This window comes from Psammomys obesus, unplaced genomic scaffold (genome assembly GCF_907164565.1).
Source record: "Psammomys obesus unplaced genomic scaffold, mPsaObe1.curated_primary_1811, whole genome shotgun sequence".
Taxonomy (NCBI): domain Eukaryota; kingdom Metazoa; phylum Chordata; class Mammalia; order Rodentia; family Muridae; genus Psammomys; species Psammomys obesus.
This window is the reverse complement of record NW_026596057.1, coordinates 9,011,137-9,035,062: the sequence shown is the minus strand read 5'-3', so window position 1 is coordinate 9,035,062 and position 23,926 is coordinate 9,011,137. Positions and strand designations below refer to the sequence as shown.

The window sequence follows — 23,926 nt, the reverse complement described above, 5'->3', positions numbered from 1 at the left end:
TACAACTGCTATAAAGAAAGTGGCTGGAAAGGAGGGTCAGATCACAAGGGCCATAGACCCTGCCAAAATGTGGTGGTACTAGTCTATAATTCCAGGTTAGATCAAGTTCAAGGCCAGACAGCTTCAGCTACACGGCAAGTTCAAACCCCTGAGCTGCATGAGACCTGTCTCAAAACTAAAGATAAAATGGGTTTGTTCTGAAAGTAAAGAAATGTAAACAGAGGGTAGTATGCAGGGAAATGAATCTAGATTTGTGCCTCTTCATTCACAGTTACTGAACAAACTACTCATGCCTCTCACATGTGCATGGCATTCACTGAGACCCTTGGTAAAGCAGTCTGTTTAAGCTGGTCTAGGGTGGGGCTTGGAGGAATGTGATCACAGATGGTGCCAGGGTTCTGTGTGTCCAAAGAGCACACTTGGCATAAGACTCACCATAGATCCTGTTTCTATGAGAGACTTAAATTTTAGTGAAGTGTTGAGATGTAAGACATAAGCAGAAGGGGCTGGAGAGATGGCTCAGAGGGTAAAAAAAATCCAAAAGTCCCGAGTTCAATTCCCAGCAACCACATGACCATCTCTAATGAGATCTGATGCCTTCTGGTGTGCAGATGTACATGCAAGCAGAATGCTGCATAAATAATAAATCTTAAAAAAAAAAAAAAAGACATAACCAGAAGATTATGTCTGCCTGAAGACTTTAAGTGTTGTTCTTAGCTGAGTTTCATCAGAAGGAAAGACATAGAAGAGTCAGGGTTCCAGTAGAACATGAGCAGGTGAACACAGTAATGAGACTCATTGAGGCTTTGGGAGTTTGGGATTGGACCCACCTTGTGGGCGGTGAAGGTCAAATCCACACTCCCTACAAGAAAAGTGGGCCTTGCTGCTGAGCCAGCTCTCCAGGCCAGAGCTGAGCATAGTTTTAAGAGGCTGGTCTACAAATCGAGTCCGGGACAGCCAAGGCTACACAATGAAACCTTGTCATTTGTGTTTATCCTTTAGCAATTAGAAACCAATACAGATGTCAAGCTGGAACTTGAAGAGCTGAATCTGTTTAAAGCGAGAAGAGTTCCCAGTTGCAATCGATTTATAAGAAATTAGGGCCTGAACCAGCACAGAGGGATGATGTAGAAGGAAAGGGCTGGGAGGCTGATTCTGTGGTAACTTGAAGACAGATGTCAGTGTTCCTTAATTCCCTTGACCATGCAATAGATATGTTTGGGCATCTCTTTTGTGGCACCAAAGCCCTTGGAGATAGTTGCAGGGGAAACCTACAGGTATTTCAGTCTGCCATGCTCCTAACCTCCCAAGTCCTGTTAGGAACTTCTTGAGCCTCTGTCTCTACACCTGCCATGTCATATAGCTAATAAACCTTTCATTCCCTGAATAGTTAGCATGCACCTAGACTCAAGGCATGACACACCTGCTTTCCCCATAGTTGGAGGGCCTCTTTCATTTTGTTTTTTTTTTTTGTTTTGTTTTGTTTTTGTTTTTGTGTGAGCTTTTTTTAAATACATGTGTCTGAAGCACATGCATACAGTGCCTGTTGAAGAGAGCATCAGATCCTCTTTGAGTGGAGTTAGAGAGTTGTGAGCAGCCATGTGGGTGCTGGGAACCTGGATCCTCTGGAAGAGTTGTCAGTGGTGTTCCCTGCTGAGCCATCTCTCTAGCCCTCAGCCTCAGATTTTTAACTGAGTTCCAGAATTGCCATGCTTCATTCATCCCTGGTGTCTTCCTGGCCCCTTCAATGAAGTTGTGAGGTGTTGCTAGAGCAAGGCTTGGAAGATGTGCCTAAAAGGCAGTAATCCTGTAATTGGTCTACATGCGTCACAGCACATGCTTTTGCCCAGCTTTAGCTATGTCTCTTCTTGCTGCTTCCAGGGCAGACTAAATCACTGCAGTCTCTCTGGGGACTTTCTTCCACTCTTGTCTTCATGCTTTGCTTGTCCTCCAGGGTTTTTTTTTTTTTTTCTTAGTACCTACAACTTGTGAACTAATGTACATGCAGTGAGCTTTGACCCCGTGTACCTTTCTCTTGTGCAACCTCCCAACCTTGCTCAGTATTCTGAGGTTTTTGTTGTTGGTGGTGGTTTTTTGTTTGTTTGTTTCTTATGTGCCTGAGGCATGAAACAGCTTTGGCCACCAAGCCAGTCACTGAGCTAGGATGAACAAAGCAGACTGCCCTCTGCCCTGCCCCTGGCTGATAGAAGAACAACACCAAGAGTCTCTTTGCCCATTGCCAGGGAGTGGTATTTCTGTTCTTAAGAAGTGGTAGTGCCTATTTAAGAAAGTCTTGATAATCTCTCCACTAAGGAAGTATCATCTGCTAATTCAGAAAAAAAAATGCACCTCTTCAGACATAAAAACTTATTAGTTCTATCTCACTCAGGCCCACAGCTGTGTGCACTGAACCTGCTTGATAAATATTTACTCTTGCTGTTTGATTTCCCTGAAACCCAAACTGAACTTTCTAACTGTTCTGAGGATTGGCGCAAATTCCAGTAAGACACTTCAAGACCCAGTGAAAAGCAGCCAGCATGAGAAAGCTTTTGATAAGCTTCATCCCACCTTAATTATCACCCTTAGATGCTATTGTCACCCTAAGATCTTTTGACAGTCTGGAGGAGCTGGGCATGCCCTGGCTTTTGTGCTATGTGCTTTGCCAATGCTCCATGGAAGGGGGTTACTCAATAACCACAGGAGGACCCAAGCTACTGTTTGCTCCTTGCCAAGGTCTTACTGTGGGGTCCAAAGACAAGAACACCACAGCCCAGGATATGAGGCAACAGCAAAGGCCAGTTAAATTACCTGCTCGTGGATGTTACTGTACTCAGACTGGAGGCTAGTGAAGAAAGAAGTTAATGACCTGAAGGAGGTAATGAAAATGAGGGGGAGAGGTTGGAGTGATGGCTCAGTGGTTAAGAGCACTGTCTGCTCTTCCAAAGGACCTAAGGCAGCTCACAACTGTCTGTACTGCCAATTCTAAGGGATCTGACACCTTCATAATATTGCACATAAAATTAAATAAAAAAAGAAAGAAAATGAGAGGGGAATTAAATGTGATATTCTTTTCTCTCAATGGATCATCAAACCAACCCCTAAGAGCAATGCACCAGAAGACCCATGTGTGCTTTCCTATCTTGTTTCCACTCAGAGTGGAGGAAAATGGGGCCACATAGAAGCAGGGAATTATCTCCCAAATCTTTACTGGATACAAGGATTTTGGAAGCCAATAAGATGATTCAGTAGGTAAAAAGTACTTGCCATGCACACCTGACAACCTGAATTCCATTCCTGGAACCTCATAAAAAGCCAGTTGCAGTGGCACAATCTGCAACCCCAATACTTCAATAGTGAGATGGGAAAAGCAGCAGGGACAGAACTGCCCAGAAGTTCAAGGGCCAGCTACCCTGGAATATGCAGCACCACAAATACAGCAAGGTAGAAGGGAAGAATCAACTAGCAGCTGTCCTTTGACCATACACATACATGGTATGTACACAGCTATGCGTGTGTGTGTGTACACACGTACACACACACACACACACACACACACACACACACACACACACACAGAATGCCTTTAGAGTTTTGCTTTAAATGCTAGGGAATCGACCCCTCAGTCTTACTCTTACAGAGCATGCACTCTACTCTGGACCCTTATAAAAAGTTTGCCTCTAGCTCTGGATAGGACTAAAATTTCTAAAAGTTTCAACGCAGGGTTTCTCTGTGTAGCCTTGGCTGTCCTGGAACTTGCTCTGTAGACCAGGCTGGCCTCGACCTCACAGAGATCCATCTACCTCTGCCTCCTGAGTGCTGGGAGTATAGGCGTGTGCCACCACCGCCCAGCTCTTTTTCCTTTCTTAAACCAATCTAAGATGAACCAAAAGAAAAGAGATTTGGGATCATCCAAGCCAGTGGAAGCCAAGGGAAGCTGTGTGTGTGAGAGAGACAGAGACAGAGAGAAGCTGATGTTAGGCTGGTAGTGGAGATGCTGAGGAAACCTGCCACCACAGAGTGAGTGAGGGAAACAGCCAGAGGACAATGTGGGTGAGTGCAGCAGCACTGTCTTTTGACCATGTTGTCTTCCTGATGGCAATGTTGAGCAGCGTAGCCTAAGACAGGTGTTTTTTCCTCTTGGTCAAGAATCATGCTGAGGGCCTTTTCTTTCAGGAATAGAATCCCAGCAGATATCCCAAAAATGTTGGCTTTGAGCACTGAGAACCAGGGAATGCTTGGGCTGGTAACTTCCACCTGTTGGAGTAGTTACAACTTGATGCAACATGGAAACTGAACTTCTAAAAAAAGAACTGGTCACATGATTGCAAAGGCTGTGCTGTCACTGTGCTCGTCTGGGATGCATACAAGTATACTCTAATTCAGTATGTGTGGGCAAAGACCCTGATTTGGGGGGCTTTCTAAAGAAACTTGTGACTATCCAGAGAAAAACAGCTGGTGGGAGAAGTTATATCTTTGTATGAAGGAAAACAATCATCTGAGGCAAAAGGATTGAGAGTTTTGATTCTAGCCTCAATACATATTAAGACCTTGTCTCAAAAAGCAGAAAGGGAAGGAAGAAAACCAAGTGGATGCTGAGTTACAGCCAGGGAAGGCTTGGACAATTCTTTATTAACACTTAGAAGACCTATGAAACGGTCATCTAGTGAGGAGCTTGAACTTCATCTCCCCTAAGTCTGTGACGAGGGCAAGCACTCAAACCAAGTGAACAGCAGTGTGTGTGTTTCTTCCCCCCTCTGTAAGCTGGCCGTAGTACTATCCCAGTAGAGCTGATGAGTCGATGTCGGGAAAGCAGCCAGCACAGATTCTGGTATACAGTATTTTGAAATGGCCCTTGAATATTTGGAATTTGGTACACTCCAACAGCAAGATAATGATTAAACTGCAGACAATAGGACATTATCAGCTAATAGAAATTATTTTGCCGGGCAGGCTTCCTCTGAAGTGGGCTTCCTCCACTCTTCCCTGCTTCTCTTAGGTGCTGACACCCTAGTGCACCCTAGGTCCTGCACTAGGACCCCTCTTTCCAAGCCTCTGTGTTACACAGCACTGAGACACTCATTGGCCATCAAGTCAAGGCCTTTTTGCATAACAGACATATTGATGGGTTTTAAAAAAATTAGAAAACTAAGTCAGGCATGGTGGTATATCATCCCAGCACTCAAGACACTGAGGCAGGTGGATCATAAAGTCAGGCCTAGACAGAACCATATAGAAGACACTGTCCTGAAAACAAATGAACATTATGCTGGCTAGTTCTATGTCAACCTGATACAAGCTACTGTTTCAGAAAAGGGAACCAAAATTTAGATGATGCCCCTACTAGATTGTCCTGTGGGCAAGCCTGGGTTACAATTTCTTGACTGATGATTGATATGGGGGGGGCACAGCTTACTGTGGGCAGTAGCCACCCCTTGGCTGGTGATCCTGGGTGCTCTAAGGTGGCAGCTGAGCAAGCCAGGAGGAGCAAGCCAGTAAGCAGCATCCCTCTATGGCCTCTGCTTTAGTTTAGGTTCCTACTTTGAATTCTTGCCCTGACTTCCCTTGGATGAGGGACTGTGATTGGGACATGTGAGAGGAAATAAAGCATTTTCTCCTCAAGTTGCTTTTATGGTGTTTTATCACAGAAATAGAACCCTAACTAAGACAAACAACAACAAAAATAGAACTGGGACCATGGTAGTGCCTACCTTTAATCAAAGCACTTAAGGGAAGCAGGGGTAGGCAGATCTCTCTGAGTTCGAGGCCAGCCTGGTCTACAGAGTGACCCAGGACAGCCAGGGCTACACAGAGAAACCCTGTCTGAAAAAAAAAAATAAATAAAGGAAGGAAGAAAGAAAAGAAAAGAAAATCTAGTAGGTAGAGTGCTTCCCTAGCAGTGAGAAGCCCTCATGTAGATCCTCAGCACTATATAAATGGTGTGGCAGAGGCAGGAGGAGCCACTGTTCAAGAGCCTTGGTTATGCATTGAGGCCAACCTGAAATAGCGCAGACCCTGTCTCAAAAAAATATATATATGTGTGTATGTATGTATATATACATATATACATATATATACATATGTATGTATGTATGTATGTATGTGGTATGTTTAAATATTGTCGACTCTTACACCCTTTTCTGCCCATTCCTCCCCCAACATCCTTCTGTTACTAAAGGCCTGGCAGTACTATAATTCCCTGTAGTCTTTCTTCCACTTAGATGCCCTAGGGATCTTTCCGTCAGTACTGAGAGGGAGGAGCCATCGTTTTCACAGTGCTGTTGTTGGTATTTGTGCCTATGCAAGCATACCATAGGCTGGGTTCCTGGGTAGATTGGCAGCTCAAAGAGCAAATGTCCTATCAGGGAGTTCCAGCCACTGTTCCTCAGAGCAATGGGTGAAAGGGCCTGCTCCCTTATGGCTTTAGCAACACTATGTGGTCTAGTCTGACTCCTCTGAACTCCTTTTCCTTTCTCTTTTGAAGACAGGGTGGCCACAAACTCACTGTGTATCTCAGGCTGGCCTCCCAACTCTCAAATCCTGCAATTTTCTGAGTGTTGGTATTATGGGCATGCACTACCTCTTGTCTGTGTGTGAGAGAGAGAAAGAGAGAGAGAGAGAGAGAGAGAGAGAGAGAGAGAGAGAACCCCTTTCAGGATGATACAAATAACAGAGGAGAAATAAGACTTAAAATATCAAGCAAAAGTACTGTTGAAAATTGCATAAATTAGCCAGGCATGGTGGCTTAGGCCTGTGATCCCAACACTTACAGAGGCAGAAGCAGGTGAATCTCTGTGAGTTCAAGGCCAGCCTGGTGTACAAAGTGAGTCCAGGACAGCCAAGGCTACACAGAGAACACAGAGGACATTTGTGGGAGTCAGTTCTCTTCCTCTGTTATGTGAGTTTAGGGACCAAACTCAGGTTATCAGGTTGGAGGCAGGTTCCTCTACCCACTGAGCCATCTTGCACATGGTTCTGTACATGACATCTCCTTGACCAAGAGAAGAACCTCATCCAGTTCATAGCACATGCCTGTGGCACAGGTCATACCATTTTATTGGCTAAACTGGCAACTTTCCAGTTATCTTCAGTCAGGGGTGATGGTGAGCCTTTGAGCAATAAACTCTGGCCTCTGTCCTTAAAGTGTCCTGCCCAATCAGGCAAGAACTTCGACATGCTCTAGTCCTGATGAGTTCCTACCAAGAGAGTGAAGCTTTCCCTACACTTCCTCTTATTCCAAACTCAAGTCATATGGGATATTGAGCACAGTTACAGCAATCCCAGTGCTATGATCTTTTTCCTCTTCTAAGTGAAGAGGAAAACAGAAACAAATGGCCCTTTATCTCCATTAGTTTGAATTTACTTAATCTCCCCTCAGAACTACTAAAAATATTACTAACTATACACATGGACATAACAGCTTGTTTGCTCTTTAATATTTCCAGCTGAGCAGTGGTAGTACACACCTTTAATCCCATCACTCAGGAGGCGGAGGTAGGCAGATCTCTGAGTTCAAAGCCAGCCTCGTCTACAGAGTGAGTTCCAGGACAGCCAGGACTACACAGAGAGACCCCATTTCAAAACCACCCCCCCAAACAAAAGAGAAGAAATATTTCAAGTCGTGCTGAGTTGCTGAGGAGTCGCATGAGCAAGGCCCATGCTCCCAAACTGAAGAAATTTATAGAGGAATCATCACTGAAAAGTGATGGCAGACATGTGCAAGGAATGAATCTCATGACTGATGAGTGTGTGGAGAAGGCAACCAGTGGGCAACTTCAGAATGGTGGTCCTAAGAGGGAACTGCATCATCATGCTAGAAGCCTTGGAAGGAGTTTAAACAATGGCTGTTCAGCGTAGGAGCCCCCCCAAAGGGATTGATTGACTTGGTGTAGAATTGGGTCATGTACATTTCCATATGAAACTTTTGTCTAAATAAAACTTTGTAATACTCAAAAAGAGAAACAAAAGAAAAAAAAAAAGGAAAAAAAATATTCCAATACTTGCTGTTCTTGCTCACAGGAAAGGAAACAGGGGTAGAAACTCTCACCTGTAGTTCCAGCCCTTGGAAGGTAGAGACAGAAAAGATCAGGAGTTCAAGGTCAGCTTTGGCTACAGAACAACTGTGAGGCCAGCCCACAAGAGGCAGGGAGCAATAAAAGCAGTTGTTCCCAATTATATCCCTCCATTTCTGCTTTCTCCTGATTAGAAATTTTTTTTCTGCAGAGCCCTCCTGAGTCAGGTTTGAACTGGCCATGTTCTCCCCTCCCCCCCCCTTTTTTTTTTACAAAGGGAAGAGGGGGATGAAGGGCTGTGGGCAAAAAAGGGGGCCACACTTTCCCTAGGCCTGACTGAACTTTAACTCTTCTACTAATTAAACAACACCGAGTTCTATACTTTGCGTAACCCTGGGAACTGGTCATCAGCCTTTGACCTCAGCCCTCCTCTCCTGACTAGCTCCCTCCTCCACCTGGCCTCTGAACCTCCCTCAGATTCAGAGGGAGGAAGCAGATTGTCTCATCCAGCACCACTTCCACCGGCCCTTCTCTGTAGAAGCACATCCGCCATGTATTCCAAAGGGATAGGAAGGGCGGCTGCTGGAGAGAGGTAAGTGGTGGGCTTTCCCTCTGTCAGCTCTTGCTGAGGTTTCTGGCCTCTGAAGGACTCACAAGAATGACCTCTGACACTTTTGAGATGACCAGGCCCTCTCCATGGTAGTTAGTTGAAGACCTTCATGGGAGACATCATTTCACGTAAGCTGCGCCTTTGGTCCTTAGCTCCAGGAGCAAGGGTACCTTCCTTGTGAGGGGACGAGCAGGCCAGAGGACACCGCCAGGGCAGCCTCCTAAATTGCTTTCTGCTCCTCTCCGTCTATGACCTCTGACTGAGTCCCAAAGCCCTTCTTGATGGAGGTCGTTGGAGGAAGCTGGCAATGAGGAGGTGGCCTGACCACTCCGGTTCCTTTTGACACCCAGCAGAGCTCAGGGCTCCATTCAGCCTTCACTCACATTTCCAAATGCCCCAAGAACAAAATGGGAAACCCCACACAGTGGAAATGGTTCTCTTTCCCTTCTCTCCACCGTTGTCCCCCTCGACACCCTACCTTCCTCCTTTTCCTTCACGGCGCCACTTCTCAAGCAGTAGAATGGGTTTCAGACCACACAGAAAGGCACATGCCCTTTGGCTTCACTCAGCCTCCAGTCAGCTTGTCTCTTGCAGACTACCTGAGCAAGGCTTTTCTGCACTCTGTGCCTGACTTTTTCTTTCAGAAGGAAAGACTCAGTGCCCAGATACAGACTCCCTCCTCCAAACCCAGGTACCCCGAGCAGCTGGAAGTGGAGACTCTATTTCTTGGTTATTACTTTATTGAGTGTCCAAAATCCCTTGCCAATCTCACTATTTTATTTTTTTTTAATTTGAGAAATTATGTAGCCCAGGCTGTCCTCATATTCATGATCCTCTTGCCCCAGCCTCCCAAATGTTGAGATTAAGGGTATATATATATATCACCATACCTGATTATCATCTCTTCTTCTTCTTCTTCTTTTTTTTTTTTTTTTTAATTAGAAGGAGCTATCAAGCCAGGAATGGTAGCACATGACTATATTCCCAGCACTAGGGATCTGGAGGAAGAAAAATCATAAGTTCAAGGTCATCCTCAGCTATGTAGTGAGAATGAGGCAGCTTGGGCTACTGATACCCTATTCTAATGCCTACCACCCTCAAAGTGAAATTATGTTTACTTTTAGTGATCCCTATAAAAAGCTATTCAAAAAATTCAGGGGAAAGAGAATAATGAGGGCAGGACTAAGGTGGGGGCAGGAAAGGTCAGAAGGTATGGTATTAACTGAATCTGGGGTCAGACTAAATGAGGGAGGAATCCAAGTGATGTCTGGGTTTGCAGACTGGAGGCAGGATCCACTGGGTGGAAGGATAGAAGAGCAGTATGCGGAGGAGAAGGCCAGCTCAGCAGCTCACTCACATCTCACAATGGCAGTAGCAGGCCTTCCCGACTGGCAAATAGTGAGTCTGTCCAGAGGTCTGGGTTCAGGCTGGAGCTGCAGATCAGGAACCTTCAGCACTCAGATGCCCCTTTGCTACATTCATGTTCTCTCACCACTCTTCATCAGAGCCTTCCTGCCCTTTAAGACTCCGGCTAACTTCCATCCCTGTCAAGGGCTGGGGTGGGGTAGGGTTTCCTGAACACCTTCAGGTGGCTTCCTTTGCTCTCTGACTCTCCACTAGGCACATCCAGATGTTCCACTCATCAAAGGAAACTGCATTCTTCCTTATCTTAACACGGATGCGCGCGCGTACACACACACACACACACACACACACACACACACACACACACACACACGGCCTCTAATATATAACCATGTCCAGGCAAGGAGCCCAGGACTGGTCTTACCCTGGCACACATGCTTAGCTCAAATGCCGAGAAGGCCAGAATCTTACACTTCTCAGGAATAAGATTGTGGTGGCCAGTGGGGATGAGGAGTCACGGTTCTGTCCCTGTAGGAAGGTATGTCTCCTCTCTCTGCTACTCATTGGTGCCTGGGGCTGTGTGATCTGTCGTGGAAGCCCCGTGGACGATGTCTGCATTGCGAAGCCCCGGGACATTCCTGTGAATCCCATGTGCATTTACCGCTCCCCAGCGAAGAAGGCCACCGAGGAGGATGGCCTAGAGCAGAAGGTCCCAGAGGCCACCAACCGTCGGGTCTGGGAACTATCCAAAGCCAATTCTCGATTTGCCACTACCTTCTATCAGCACCTGGCCGACTCCAAGAATGACAACGACAACATCTTCCTGTCGCCCTTGAGCATCTCCACGGCTTTTGCCATGACCAAGCTGGGTGCTTGTAACAATACTCTCAAGCAGCTGATGGAGGTACAGTGTGAAGCCCTCTGCCTTTTTCCTTGCTGCAGAGCATCTCTTGGACTTCATGTCTAAGGCAACACATCACTGTGGGTTACAATTTTCTTTGAATCAGTACTTCATGTGTTAGGATTCTTTTTCTTTTGTATTTATTTATTCTTTTTTTTTTAAGATTTATTTATTTATTATTTGTATAGTATTCTGCCTGCACATGTGCCTGCAGGTCAGAAGAGGGCACCAGGTCTCATTATAGACGGTTATAAGCCACCATGTGGTTGCTGGGAATTGAACTCAGGACCTTAGGAAGAATAGCCAGTGCTCTTAACCTCTAAGCCATCTCTCCAGTCCTCTTTTTCTTAAAAAAAATATATATATATATATAATATTATATATATAATTATACAAATATTTATGTAATTATATAATATATATATAATTTTATATGCATTGGTGTTTTGCCTGCATGTGTGTCTGTTGGATCCCCTCAAACTGGAGTTATTACAGACAGTTGTGAGCTGCCATGTGGGTGCTGGGAATTGGACTCTGGTCCTGCTAAGCCATCTCTCCAAACAAACAAACAAAACAAAACAAAAAAACAAACCTCTGGTTTTTTTATTTAATTATTTTTATTTTTGTTAATTACAATTTATTCACTTTGTATCCTCCCTGTACCTCCCTCCCTCTTCTCCTCCCAATCCCATTCTCCCTCTTCCCGACCTGTGTCCCTCTCCAAGTCCACTGATAGGGGTGGTCCTCCTCCCCTTTCCTCTGATCCTAGTCTATCAGGTCTCATCAGGAGTTGCTGCATTATCTTTTTCTGTCCCCTGGTAAGGCTGCTCCCCCCTCAGGGGGAGGTAATTAAAGAGCAGGCCAATCAGTTTCTGTCAGAGACAGTCCCTGTCCCCATTACTATGGAACCCACTTGGATACTGAACTGCCATAGGCTACCTCTGTGCAGGGGTTCTGGGCCATCTCCATGAGTGGTCCTTGACTGGAGTATCGGTTTCAGAAAAGACCCCTGTATACAGACTTTTTGGATCTGTTGCTCTTCTTGTAGATCTCCTGTCCTCTCCAGGTCTTACTGTCTCCCACTTCTTTCCTAAGATTCCCTGCACTCTGCTCAAATTTTGGCTATGAGTCTCAGCATCTGTCTCAATACCCTGCAGGGTAGAGTCCTTCAGAGATCCTCTGTGGTAGACTCCTGTCCTGTTCCCTGTTTTATCTCTCCTCCAATGTCCATCCTCTTTGCCTTTCTGAATGGGGATTGAGTGTAATAGCCAGAAGCTGGGAACAGTCCAGATGCCCCTCAGTTGAGAAATGGATACAGAAATTGTGGTATATCTACACAATGGAATATTACTCAGCAATAAAAAACAAGGAAATCAGGAAATTTACAGGTAAATGGTGGGAACTGGAAAAGATCATCCTGAGTGAGGTATACCAGAAGCAGAAAGACACACATGGTATATACTCACTCATAAGTGGATGTTAGACATAATATAGGATAAACATACTAAAATCTGTACACCTAAGGAAGCTAATCAGGAAGGAGGACTCTGGCTAAGATGCTCAATTCCCATTCAAACCTCTGGTTTTTTGTGGTGTAGCCCAGGCTGACCCCCCAAACTTACTCTATGTAGCTCTGGCTGGCCTTGAACCTGTGGTGATCACCTGGACTCAGCTTCATGACTAGAAGAATCACAAGTATTACCATGTGTCTAATGATTTTTTTTTAATTAAGCAAGGAGTTATTACCTGGATTTCTTTATAAATGTTCTTTATTCTCTCCCAGTTAATTATTTGAAAGAGAGCACTCATGTGTCATGCTGTGTGTGTGAGGTCAGAGGTCAACTTGCAGGAGTCAGTTCTCTCCTTCTACCTTGCTGAGGGAGTCTCTTATTTCCGCCACACTGCAGAGTCCGGGCTCGATGCCCTGCAAGCTTCCATGTTGCTATAGGAGTGTTGGGGTTATGGATGCAGTCAGCAGCTTGTCAAGCCTGATGAGCAAATGCTTTTACCTGCTGACTCATCTTGCTGGCACTAGCTCTATGCTGGACCATATGCTAGTCGCTGCCCTGGTAGGGAAAGGCAATTTGCTTTCTGGAGAGCTCAGATTGGCTCTTGGGGTAGGTTTAGGGCTTTGTATTGAGGGACCTGGATCCTGGGAAGCTGAGAAGCCTCAAAGAGACAGAACATTTTGGAGCTATGGGAAGTACTGATCCTTTCAGATCAATGATTCCCTTACCCCTTCTGGCAGGGCAGGGAAGAAGGGAAATAAAATTGGACCAGGATAACAAGAAATGCCATGAAATGAAGTAGCCATTGGTATCACTCTTAAGCCACGGGTGGAGCCCTTAGATCCTTACCCTGCGCTTGGCTTGAGTTCCCAGTTGCCTTTCTTTAGGTTGGCCCTCGCTCTGGAAACAAAGATAAATGACGGGGAGGCAGACAACCCTCCAGCATGGCATACACTGCCATCTAAACCCCAGACATGGACATCTGGACATTAGGAAGGTGCACCTCTTCTCAGACAGCCGGTTTCCGCTAAACCGTGCTCATTTGTTCAGATCGGGGCTGAGGTTATCCACACCTGCGCTCCACAGAACACTTAGCTTTCAGGAGCTCTGTACTCTGCCTCCGCTGTGCCCAGCACAGCGCACAGGCCTGCCCTGGCCCTGCTGTGTGTTCCTCGTGCCCTTAGGAAGGAAGCTGGCAGCTCTTTGGTAACTTCCGTCACAATGCTGCCTCCTGCTGCATTTACACACTGTCATCAGCCTCAAGCATTTCCTCATATCCTGTCACCGTCCCCAGATGCGAGCGTCAATGTGACCCTTCCTACAAAAAGAAACAAGAGCTGGCCACGTGGGCTCAAGAGTAGACTAGGAATGTGCCGAGCTCATGGTTTAGTCTCAGTGCAGAATAACGCCAGAAAGGAAAACCCACAGAGACAGAACAGTGCTGCTAATCCCAATGTGTCCTCTGAGACCTTCCTACATCCAGTGTCGAATGTAGAACACTTGGGTGCCAATCTATCTCTCTCTCTAGACAAAGAGAAACCCATAGAGCTTTTAATCAAAAGAGTGATAAAAAGGAACCTGGGGAGAAGGCTCACTTTGCCTTGCATGCATGAGTCCTGGGTTTGATCTCCAGAAAGCCAGGCATGGCACGCATGCTTGTTAATTGATATTCAGAATTTATTTATTTGTTTATTTGTTTGTTTGTTTATTTATTTATTATGTAGATGAGTGCTCTATCCAAATGTACACCTGCATGCCATAAGAGGGTATCAGATTCCAGCAGAGATGGTTGTGAGCCACCATGTGGTTGCTGGGAGTTGAACTCAGGACCTCTGGAAGAGGAGACAGTGCTCTTAACCGCTGAGCCATCTCTCCAGCCTGATGTTCAAAATTTTTAAATTAAATTACTGAAAGTGTTAGTCTACCACCGGGGACATAGACCAGCAGGTCCCTTGTCAGCCGGGTCTACCAGTGAGAGACCCCGTCTCACAAAGGGGAAAAGGTGGGTGTGGAGAGGTAGCTCAGGGGTTAAAGAGCCTCCCCTCTCTTTGAGAGGACTTAGATTGGATTTCCAGCTCCCACATCTGGCGGCTCATAACCTCCTGTATCTCCAGCTACACAAGATGCAATGCCTTCTTTTGGTCTCTGTAGGCACCCACATACATGAGGCATACATTCACCCCCCCAAAAAAATAAATAATTAAAGCAAGAGAAGAAGGTATATGGTTCCTGAGTAACAACAGTCAAGGTTGTCCTGACTCCACATGTGTGTGCACAGAGCACATATCAGAACAGAATCAGGAACATTTAAATCAGAGAATTAACAAAACCAAAAAGGCCTTTTCCCACCTCAGGACAGAGCATAGAAAGAAGGGGGCGGCAGCCTCGCCATTTTGTGCTGGTGATGGAGAAGGTGGTTGTTTAGGTCTGTGGCTCTGGCTGCCATGGATAATTTTTAAGCCCTTTTAAACCCTGACACTCTGATTCTGGGTTCCTTTATATCCTTGCTGACACCATCTTTTCCTTTCTCAGTTCTTCTGCGAGCAGTAGTCCAGAGCCCTCAAGATGTGCTGACCCAAGGAGATGCTGTGGAAACACTTGTCATGATGAGATACACTAGCTTGGCTCCTCTGCCCTGAATCACCAAGAGGACTTCTCCCTTCACAGTCAGAAAGCACTCTGCCCTGATCTACAGTCCCTTAAAGAGCAGGTGGCATGCCTGTCTCCTGGTCTTTCCCCATTATGCTTCCTGCCCTTTCTTCTTTTTCTTGTACATTCTTCTCAAAAACATGAGCCAAGTGTTTATGCTGTTTCAGGCACTGCTGGACGTAACTGAGACCAATGTTAGTCCAGCATTGTACCCTGCACCCATGGTAACTGGACTGCCCAGCCACACCCACCACTGTTTTCTTTTGTCATCTATAGGTTTTTAAATTTGATACCATCTCCGAGAAAACATCCGACCAGATCCACTTCTTCTTTGCCAAACTGAACTGCCGACTCTACCGAAAAGCCAACAAGTCCTCCAACTTGGTCTCAGCCAACCGCCTTTTTGGAGACAAATCCCTCACATTCAACGAGACCTATCAGGACATTAGTGAGATTGTCTACGGAGCCAAGCTCCAGCCCCTGGACTTCAAGGTGAGTTGCGGATGTCAGGATCCTCTCCACTCAAACTGAGAATGGAGAGAAACACCGGTGGCTGGTGGAGGCTGAGGACGGATCAGAACCCGTAGAACACTGACCCTTCCTTAAGGCTTAAGAGAGCAATGGCCTTCAATTATAACGGCTGCTCTGAAGAAGCTGTATAAGGAATTATTTTTTCATGTCATCTACCAAGTTCAAATATGTCATGGTAAAATAAAATTGGTGCATGATATGTGTTGCATGCTCCCTTGGCAATTCCTGAAGCACACAAGCCTTTTAAGTGTTCTGGGTAAATAATAAAGCAATGAATCCAAAAGCCAACCAATTAAACAAAACCCCCAAACCCTTGATTTCTGTCAGAGTACTGTTCTATTGCTGTCAAGAAACACCATGACCAAGGCAGCTCTTATAAAAGAAAGCATTTCATTGTGGGCTTGCTCACAGTTTCAGAGGCTTAGCCCATTTCCATGATGGCAGAAAGCATGGTAGCAGGCAGTCAGAGAGAGAGACAGACAGACAGAGACAGAGACTGACTGGGACTGACTTGGGCTTTCCCAGTTACACATCTCCTCTAAGAAGGCCACACCTAATCCTTTTCAAAAACTCCTTAATCAGCTGGGGACTAAGCATGGAAAGACATGAGCCTCTTGGGTTTGTTTTCATTCAAACCACTTAAGATTCATCCACTCAGTGTTTTCTTCTCTTTTTGGGGGCAGGATGATGGTGGCGGTTGTGTTTTGTTTTTTGAGACAGGGTTTCACTAGGTAGACCTGGCTATCCTGGAACTCACTTTGTATACCAGGCTGGCTTCAAATTCACAGAGATATACCCCCCAAGCACTGGGATTAAAGGGGTGTACTGCTACCACTGCTCAGCTGATCAGCATTTTCTGAAGTTATTTGGCTACAGGGTACTCGTCCCTCCCATCCTCTTAAGTGTGTGTCATCACTCACTGCTTCCCATAGACCATGTTTGGAAATGATAGTTCTATGAGTTTTCCAGAATCAGAGTAACATAGTACCTCCTCTCCTCCAGACTGTATCCTCTTTCATCTTTCCGGATGCTTTGTCTCCCTTTTCTCCTCCTCCTCCTCCTCCTCCTCCTCCTCCTCCTCCTCCTCCTCCTCCTCTTCCTCCTCCTCCTCCTCCTCCTTCTTCTTCTTCTAACATTTATTAATGGGCTGGGCCCTGAGTGTGATCCCTGGTATGATAAAAGATTAACTATATAAAAAGTCAGTGATGGCGTATAAGATGAGTGAGGCTTCCTCAATGTGGATTAAAATGATGGCTTCTTAATCAGACACGAGAAAAGAGCAGAGAAATGATGAGCAAATACATTCTGCATGAGGAAATCGAGATTCGAGGCTGACAGAATCGTGCAGGTGGGTAGAGTTATTTTCTGTTTTCTTTAGGAAAATTCAGAGCAATCCAGACTGACCATCAACAGCTGGGTAGCTAACAAGACTGAGGGCCGCATCAAAGATGTCATCCCGCAAGGAGCCATCGACGAGCTCACTGCCCTGGTGCTGGTTAACACCATTTACTTCAAGGTACTCCAGGGGGTCCTGCGGAGACCCTAGGGCTTCCTCTCACTATTCCTCTGTAAAGTGTGTGTGTCGCCAGGTCCCTCCTGAAATGGTCCCTACATGCTCTTGGCAACCATATAAATGTAAGAGCCCTGAGGTCCAGAGGCTTTAGTAGTGTCCCCAGGCTGGGGCAGAGTATGTGAACTTATAACCCAGCAGCCTGAGAGATGAATGGTATCAAACTTTTGCACTTGTGTGATAATTTCTGCCATCTAATTTCTTCCTTCCTTCCTTCCTTCCTTCCTTCCTTCCTTCCTTCCTTCCTTCCTGCCTTTCTTTTTTTTCTCTTCGAGACAGAGTTTTTCTTTGTAGCTTTTGTTGTCCTGGACTCACTTTGTAGACCAGGCTGGCCTTGAACTCACAGAGATCTGCCTGCCTCTGCCTCCCCTAGTGCTGGGATTGTAGGTGTGTGCCACCGGGCCCAGCTCAAGAGCAACTTCTATTGTACGTAGCTCCTTGGGGTTCTGAAGCTTCACGTAGTTCTGGGCTCACCTTAGACTAAGAAGGGGCCTGCGACGTAAGCACGTATATGGCTTGTTTCCTCACAAAGTCCAGGGTTCTAGGGACTGCTCTAATTACATTTGAGGAGAAGGGAGAGGAGAGTGAGAACGAACACCGTTGACATTCTGGACCCTCCCTGCAGAGCAGCTGAATTGTGGCATATGCTGTTTATCCTTAGACATGAGCTGTCTGCATCCCCCCTTTCTCCGTGTGGCAGGAGCCTCAGCCAGCCATTGCTAGGGTCAGTCCCCCTCTGCTCAAGAGCAGAGCGGGCTGAATTTCCACAACGTTACCCCCCCTTTTAAAAATGCAACAACTTGCTATTTATCAATATTCTTGACACTTAAACCACTGCAAGTGAGACCTTTTGCCATTTATGCAGTATGATTTCTTTGTTTTTAATCTTGACTCCTTATTTCCAAGTGTACGAATTCTTGTGAGTTACTTAGGAGTTATTGGGGACCTTCCTATGATAATTTTTCTGCATCTATAAAATGGTAAAGAGGACCCACCTACTTTATAGGATCATCAAAGGGACAGAGTAGGTGAACACATGTGAAATACTTAGGGAGGTATTTGTACATCTTTAGAGCACACAGTTAACACTCTAAAAGAGCCAAGAGTCCTTGGCTCTTTTCCTGTGCCTAACTCACTTCTGCCTCCCAGAAGAGTTTAATGACATCTCAAGAGGAAAGAGCCAGAAGGTGATAAGGAGGGGTGAAGGAAGCCAGCTAGGAGGCATTCTCTGCCGGGTAGGACTTCAGACAGATTCCCGGGATTGCTGTCTGAGTCTGGCCTCTAACTCATCAGGGACAGAGCACAGAGTTTGGGATGTTGGCAGTTGGCAAAACACTGATGGACAGCAGGCCACACAGGATGAACTTGCAAAGAAGACTGTAGATTATTCTTAGGTTTACAGTCCTCTGCTTAAAACAAACAAACCAGAGCTGGGGTGGCAAGATGGTTGGTTGGTTCTCGCCATCATGCCTAGCAACCTGAGTGCCATCATGGATCCCACAGAGTGGGAGGAAAGAACCAGTCTCTTCATGTTGAGAAGTTGACCTTTGATGTCCACACACTCATGGTGGCACACCCCTCTCAAATGAAAAAAACAAAAAAGGAATATTTTTGGAAAGCTGAAAAACATAGAAAAAAAAAACAGAGAATGAAATACAGAAATAACTGTATCACTCAGACATAATTATTAGCCCTTTAACACAAATTTAATTTTTTTCTAATAACTACGTTGATAGGTTGATGCAATCAAATAGCATGATTATGTCCCATATCAGTAAATGCTCTGCTCGGGTATTTTTGTTCTTGCTCTATGATTCTCCCACCTGACATCTTCCAGGGCCTGTGGAAGTCAAAGTTCAGCCCTGAGAACACAAGGAAGGAGCAGTTCTACAAGGCTGATGGGCAGTCCTGCCAGGTGCCTATGATGTACCAGGAAGGCAAATTCAGATACCGCCGTGTGGCAGAAGGCACCCAGGTGCTGGAGCTGCCCTTCAAGGGTGATGACATCACCATGGTGCTCATCCTGCCCAAGGCTGAAAAGAGCCTGGCCAAGGTGGAGCGGGAGCTCAGCCCCGAGCTGCTGCAGGAGTGGCTGGATGAGCTGTCGGAGGTGCTGTTGGTGGTCCACATGCCCCGCTTCCGGACTGAGGACAGCTTCAGTCTGAAGGAGCAGCTGCAAGACATGGGCCTTGTTGATCTCTTCAGCCCCGAGAAGTCCCAGCTTCCAGGTTGGTATGGCAGAGAGCTGCCGCCTGTCTACTCCGAGGCGGTTTGACCAAAAGTGGGAGACTAGAGGAAAGCACAAAAGAGAGCATGCCCGGACTCTGACCCTGGTTCTGGGCTAAGCTGTGGCGACCCCTAGCCCTTCCCAGCCCACCCCCCTGGGAAAGGGGGTGTTTGCTCTTGTTTTTAGCAGTCCAGCCAGGACTGTCCCCCTATGAATCTACCTAACAGAGGAGATGAAGTCAGGCGGGGAAGAATTTGCAAAAGCAACAGCATTCAAAGAGACAGACATTGAAAGCAAGGCCTGTTGGGACAGGCCTGTAATTCCAGCACTTGAAACAGGGGCTAGAGAGAGGGCTCTGCAGTTATTACTATTGCAGAGACCCAGGATCAGTCTCCAGAATCCATGGTAGACAGCTCACAACGCTCCAGTCCTCCAGCTTCAGGGGATCTACTCTGTAGGTGCTGGCACTCATGTGCGTGCGCGCGCGCGCGCGCGCGCGCACACACACACACACACACACACACACACACGTAAAAATAAAATGAAAAGGAAATGTGATAGTAAACTAAAATGAAAAAATGAACCTTAGCCAGGTGATGGTGGTACAGGCCTTCTCAGCACTAGGGAGATAGAGGCAGGTAGAATGCTGAATTCAAGGTCAGCCTGGTCTACAGAGAGAATTCCAGGACTGCCAAGGCTGCACAGAGAAACCCTGTCTCAAAAAACCAAAATAAATAATAAAATTAAAAAAAAAAAAAAGCCTTAAAATGCCCCGTTTTTGCCTTTTTTTGGTTGAGGCAGGGTCTTCGTAGCCCAGGTTTCCTGGTTAAGACTGTGTGGTTAAGACTGGCTTTGAACAAATTGGGCTGCCTTCACCCCGAGTGCTGGGATTATAGATGTGTGCCTCTCTTGCTGGCAGTGTCTTGTATGTGCTCACACCCGTATTTATGTGTTGTTATGTGTGGTGTGTGCAGGGGGCTGCATCAGTGCTGGTGTGTGTGTGGAGGGCAGGGGAATGACTTTCAGGGGTTTAAAGGCATATGGCCCCAGGGATTAAACTCAGGTTTCAGGGTTGGTGCCAAGCGCCCTTACCTGATGAACTATCTCATTGGCCTGCACATCTTTTCCAAAAAGAAGCCCGGAGCTGGGCATGGTGGCACACAACTGTAATCTCAGCACTCAAGGCAGAAGCAGGAGACAGCTAAGGCCAGCCCATGCTACACAACGAGATTCTGTCTAAAAAAGACTTAAATCGGGTAATCAGATTTATCTTTATTGGGCTACCTTTAGCTTGGAAAACCAAACCTCTTAAAAATGTTACCAGACTGGAAAGGCCTATTTATTTCTTTAAAACTTTCATTTGTTTATTATTTATACAGTATTCGCCTGAATATGAGCCAACAGGCCAGAAGAGGACACCAGCTCTCACTATAGATGGTTGTGAGCCACCATGTGGTTGCTGGGAATTGAATGCAGGACTTTTGGAAGAACAGCCAGTGCTCTTAACCTCTGAGCCATCTCTCCAGCCCGGAAAGACATATTTTTACTAGATATAAAGTAAAGTGTTTCTTTAAAAACGGAGTCCCATCTTTTTACCTCCCCCACAAAAGCTAACATGAGATTAAATTCACAAGATCCAGGCCAAAGAAGCCAAAAAAAAAAAAAAAAAAACAAAAAAACCAAGAACAAAACAAACAAACATACAAAAAAACAACCCCCAACCGTCTATTGAGGGAGTGGGGTTACTATTAGGGATGCTCAGCATTCTGTTCCTCAAGTCACGGTGTCACCTTCCCTGTCCTTCCTCCCAGGAATTGTCACGGAGGGCAGGGATGACCTCTATGTCTCCGACGCATTCCACAAAGCATTTCTTGAGGTGAGTCCCTCCACCCTCTGCCTTCTCTCAATCTGTGTGAATGGAGTTTCCTGCTGCTGCTCTTATGCTCCAGCAGGTCTGCTGGCCGCAGGCCAGAACTGCGGAAGAGGCCTGTGTGCGGTGTTCCTTTAATCATGTATGTACACACAGGGGAGCTTGTAGCCTCCTTCTCCATGAGGTCTCCCTCCATTCAGCACTTCAGGGAAACCCTCAAGCTTCCGCTGTTTGACCTTCTCTTCTGCTAGAGAGGCTTATTTAGAGGGCAGCCCAAGGAAAAGGAGCCAGCGGAGGCCACTGAGAGGGGATTCTGAGGTGTTTCAGGAATATGGAAAACATGGAGTAACCGGCTGAAAAGGAATCTGGGTAGAAAGGGGAGGGCACGGGCTTGAGTGAAGTGGGTATGGGTGACTTGAACGTCCTCAAGCGAGTTTTAGGAGAACTATGGCAACATGAAGCATGTCAGGAAATACAGTTCGGTGGGCACATGTTGATCTACTTGAGAGATTAACTACACACCACGGCAGCACATGAGTGGAGTTTTGCTCATTCTGTCTCCCCCCAACTGAGGTGAGTGTTAAGTTGTGACAGTTTGTAGACGTTCTTGATCTTAAATGCTGAAGTGTGGATCCATAGCTTTGGGTGGACATCTTTACCCCTAGAGACTGAAGGATGGAGCCTGAGAATTGGTTTCTTCCTTTTTGTTTTTTGAGACAGGGTTTTCTCCATGTTGCCCTGGCTGTCCTGGAACTCGTTTAAGAGTCTATTTCTTCACACAGATACTCGGGAGATTTTTACATACAATTGGGGTTGAGACCCTCAGGTGTAGACTATTCCTCATGGAAGTTAAGAGGAGAGCAGAAGGAGATGGGCCAACGTGAGACAAGTTTACGGGACTTGAGTTTGCAAAGAAAGGTGCCAGTCAGAGAGAAATGTTCAGAGTGTGGTGCCAGAGAGCTGATTCTAGCATCCAAGCTCAGTAGAAACTAGGGAAGCTGAGGCATGAGGGACAGGAGGTTGGAGCCTGTTGGATCTAATCTTCACATGACTTGGAATTTAGTCCTAGAATGAGCATGAAATAGATGTGAGACACCAAAGGGGAGGGAAAAAACATTAACAGCCCCTCACAGCACAGAGATTGCAAGTACTTTATTAAAAGTCAGGGACAGGCGGATTGCCACAGGGTCCAGACCAGCCAGGTCTATATAAAAAGCTAAAGGCCAGCAAGGGGTACATAGTGAGACTGTATTAAAAAAAAAAAAAAAAAAAGGAACCAGAAATAGATGACATGGAGAAACTTGAATGGCAGAAAAGCCTCAGCGACTGAAATGCACAAGATTCTATCCCCATCACAGTAATGTCATCAACTGCCACGTATCTTCTGAAGGCATCCTTCCAGCTGTGGCGCTCAGATACCATCTTCTCCGGTTCTGAGTGGCTGTTTGGGGTGGTGACAGCTGCTTTATGCTTCAAGAGTGAATCTGTTTCAATTACAGATCTCTGCTACACAGTCTGAATTTCTCTTAACAGTTGGTTGAAAACAATGCTCTGCCATACAGTGTCCAACCCATGCTACTGGAACGTGGCTTCTAGTTCAGGGGTTGCACTTGTGGAACTCTTGCAAGGCTCTGGATAAGCCCCGTGCATTACCCTCACTGGATGTGAGAATGAGTAGGTTTCTGGAGGGAACCATTTGTGTCCAAGTGTCTATCCTGCCGGAAAACAGCAATATGAGTTGCTGCTGGGTCTTTGTCTGATTTATGTGCCTATAGCAGATTGCAGGGTAGCTAATGTTTTTTTTTTTTTTTTTTTTTTATGTGGCCTGCAGGTAAATGAGGAAGGCAGTGAGGCAGCAGCGAGCACTTCTGTTGTGATTGCTGGTCGTTCGTTGAACCCCAATAGGGTGACCTTCAAGGCCAACAGGCCCTTCCTGGTTCTTATAAGGGAAGTAGCGCTGAACACTATCATATTCATGGGGAGAGTGGCTAATCCTTGTGTGAACTAACATATTCTTAATGTTTGCACCTTTTCCTACTTTGGTGTTTGTGAATAGAAGTAAAAATAAACACACTGCCACCTCACAAGAACGGGCTTTTCCACTTGAAATGAAGAAAAGAGACTGAAGTACAGATGCTATGGGGCATTTGGTAAAGTGACATTTTCAATTCACCACTTCTGGGTAAATAAAAAGGAAGGGGCCAGCCATGGCAGCACGTACAATATCCTAGGACTTCAGAAGGTGGAATCAGGAGAATCAGGAGTTAAGGCCAGCTGAGGTTGGGCTGCAGAGTGAGACCCTGTCTCAAGATGTCTTCCCTTTTCCCCAAAAGTAGAAAAGAAAACCATAAAAACAAAAGAGGTAAATACATTACTATTTCATCCTGGAGGCATCTGGAAAATTCTCAGTATTCCTACCATACTACAAAATTCCAAAAATGTATAAACAACTTAATTAATCTCTATATAGGAAAGACAGAGATTCAAATGAGTAGTAAACCTTTTATTTCTCAAACCACTCACATGCATAATGTTCTTATACACAGTGTCAAAATAAAGAGGAAATGCATTTTCATACAAACAGAATTTCAAGTATACATTAATAGACTTTTCAGATGACTAACCAAGTTACTAAGGTCTCATTCACATTGTTCTTAAAGCTGTCCCATGAGAAAGCTTTTGCTCG

At 45.8% G+C, this 23,926-nt stretch overlaps 1 protein-coding gene, 1 non-coding gene and 1 pseudogene across 2 annotated transcripts; 2 read left to right on the top strand and 1 right to left on the bottom strand.

Annotated features, from left to right (window-relative positions):
* Positions 1-2,109: 2,109 nt before the first annotated feature.
* On the bottom strand, positions 2,110-2,248 carry LOC129689523 (small nucleolar RNA SNORA48). The gene has a single exon (XR_008722129.1). It is a non-coding gene; the product is annotated as a small nucleolar RNA SNORA48 (small nucleolar RNA).
* Positions 2,249-7,641: 5,393 nt separating this feature from the next.
* On the top strand, positions 7,642-7,834 carry LOC129689229 (small nuclear ribonucleoprotein G-like; annotated as a pseudogene).
* A 473-nt stretch (positions 7,835-8,307) lies between these two features.
* On the top strand, positions 8,308-23,327 carry Serpinc1 (serpin family C member 1). The gene is made up of 7 exons (XM_055624384.1): positions 8,308-8,601; positions 10,519-10,888; positions 15,319-15,534; positions 16,952-17,089; positions 18,981-19,371; positions 21,182-21,246; positions 23,072-23,327. Exons 1-7 carry the CDS (start codon positions 8,561-8,563, stop codon positions 23,246-23,248), a joined length of 1,398 nt encoding a protein of 465 aa, XP_055480359.1. The 5' UTR covers positions 8,308-8,560; the 3' UTR covers positions 23,249-23,327.
* Positions 23,328-23,926: the final 599 nt, after the last annotated feature.

Excerpts from the sequence above, each read along its gene's own strand:
- Serpinc1 (XM_055624384.1), top strand. The coding sequence starts at position 8,561 with ATGTATTCCAAAGGGATAGGAAGGGCGGCTGCTGGAGAGAG. Across the intron at positions 19,372-21,181 it reads CGAGAAGTCCCAGCTTCCAG|GAATTGTCACGGAGGGCAGG; the intron begins GTTGGTATGGCA and ends CCTTCCTCCCAG. Across the intron at positions 21,247-23,071 it reads TCCACAAAGCATTTCTTGAG|GTAAATGAGGAAGGCAGTGA; the intron begins GTGAGTCCCTCC and ends TGTGGCCTGCAG.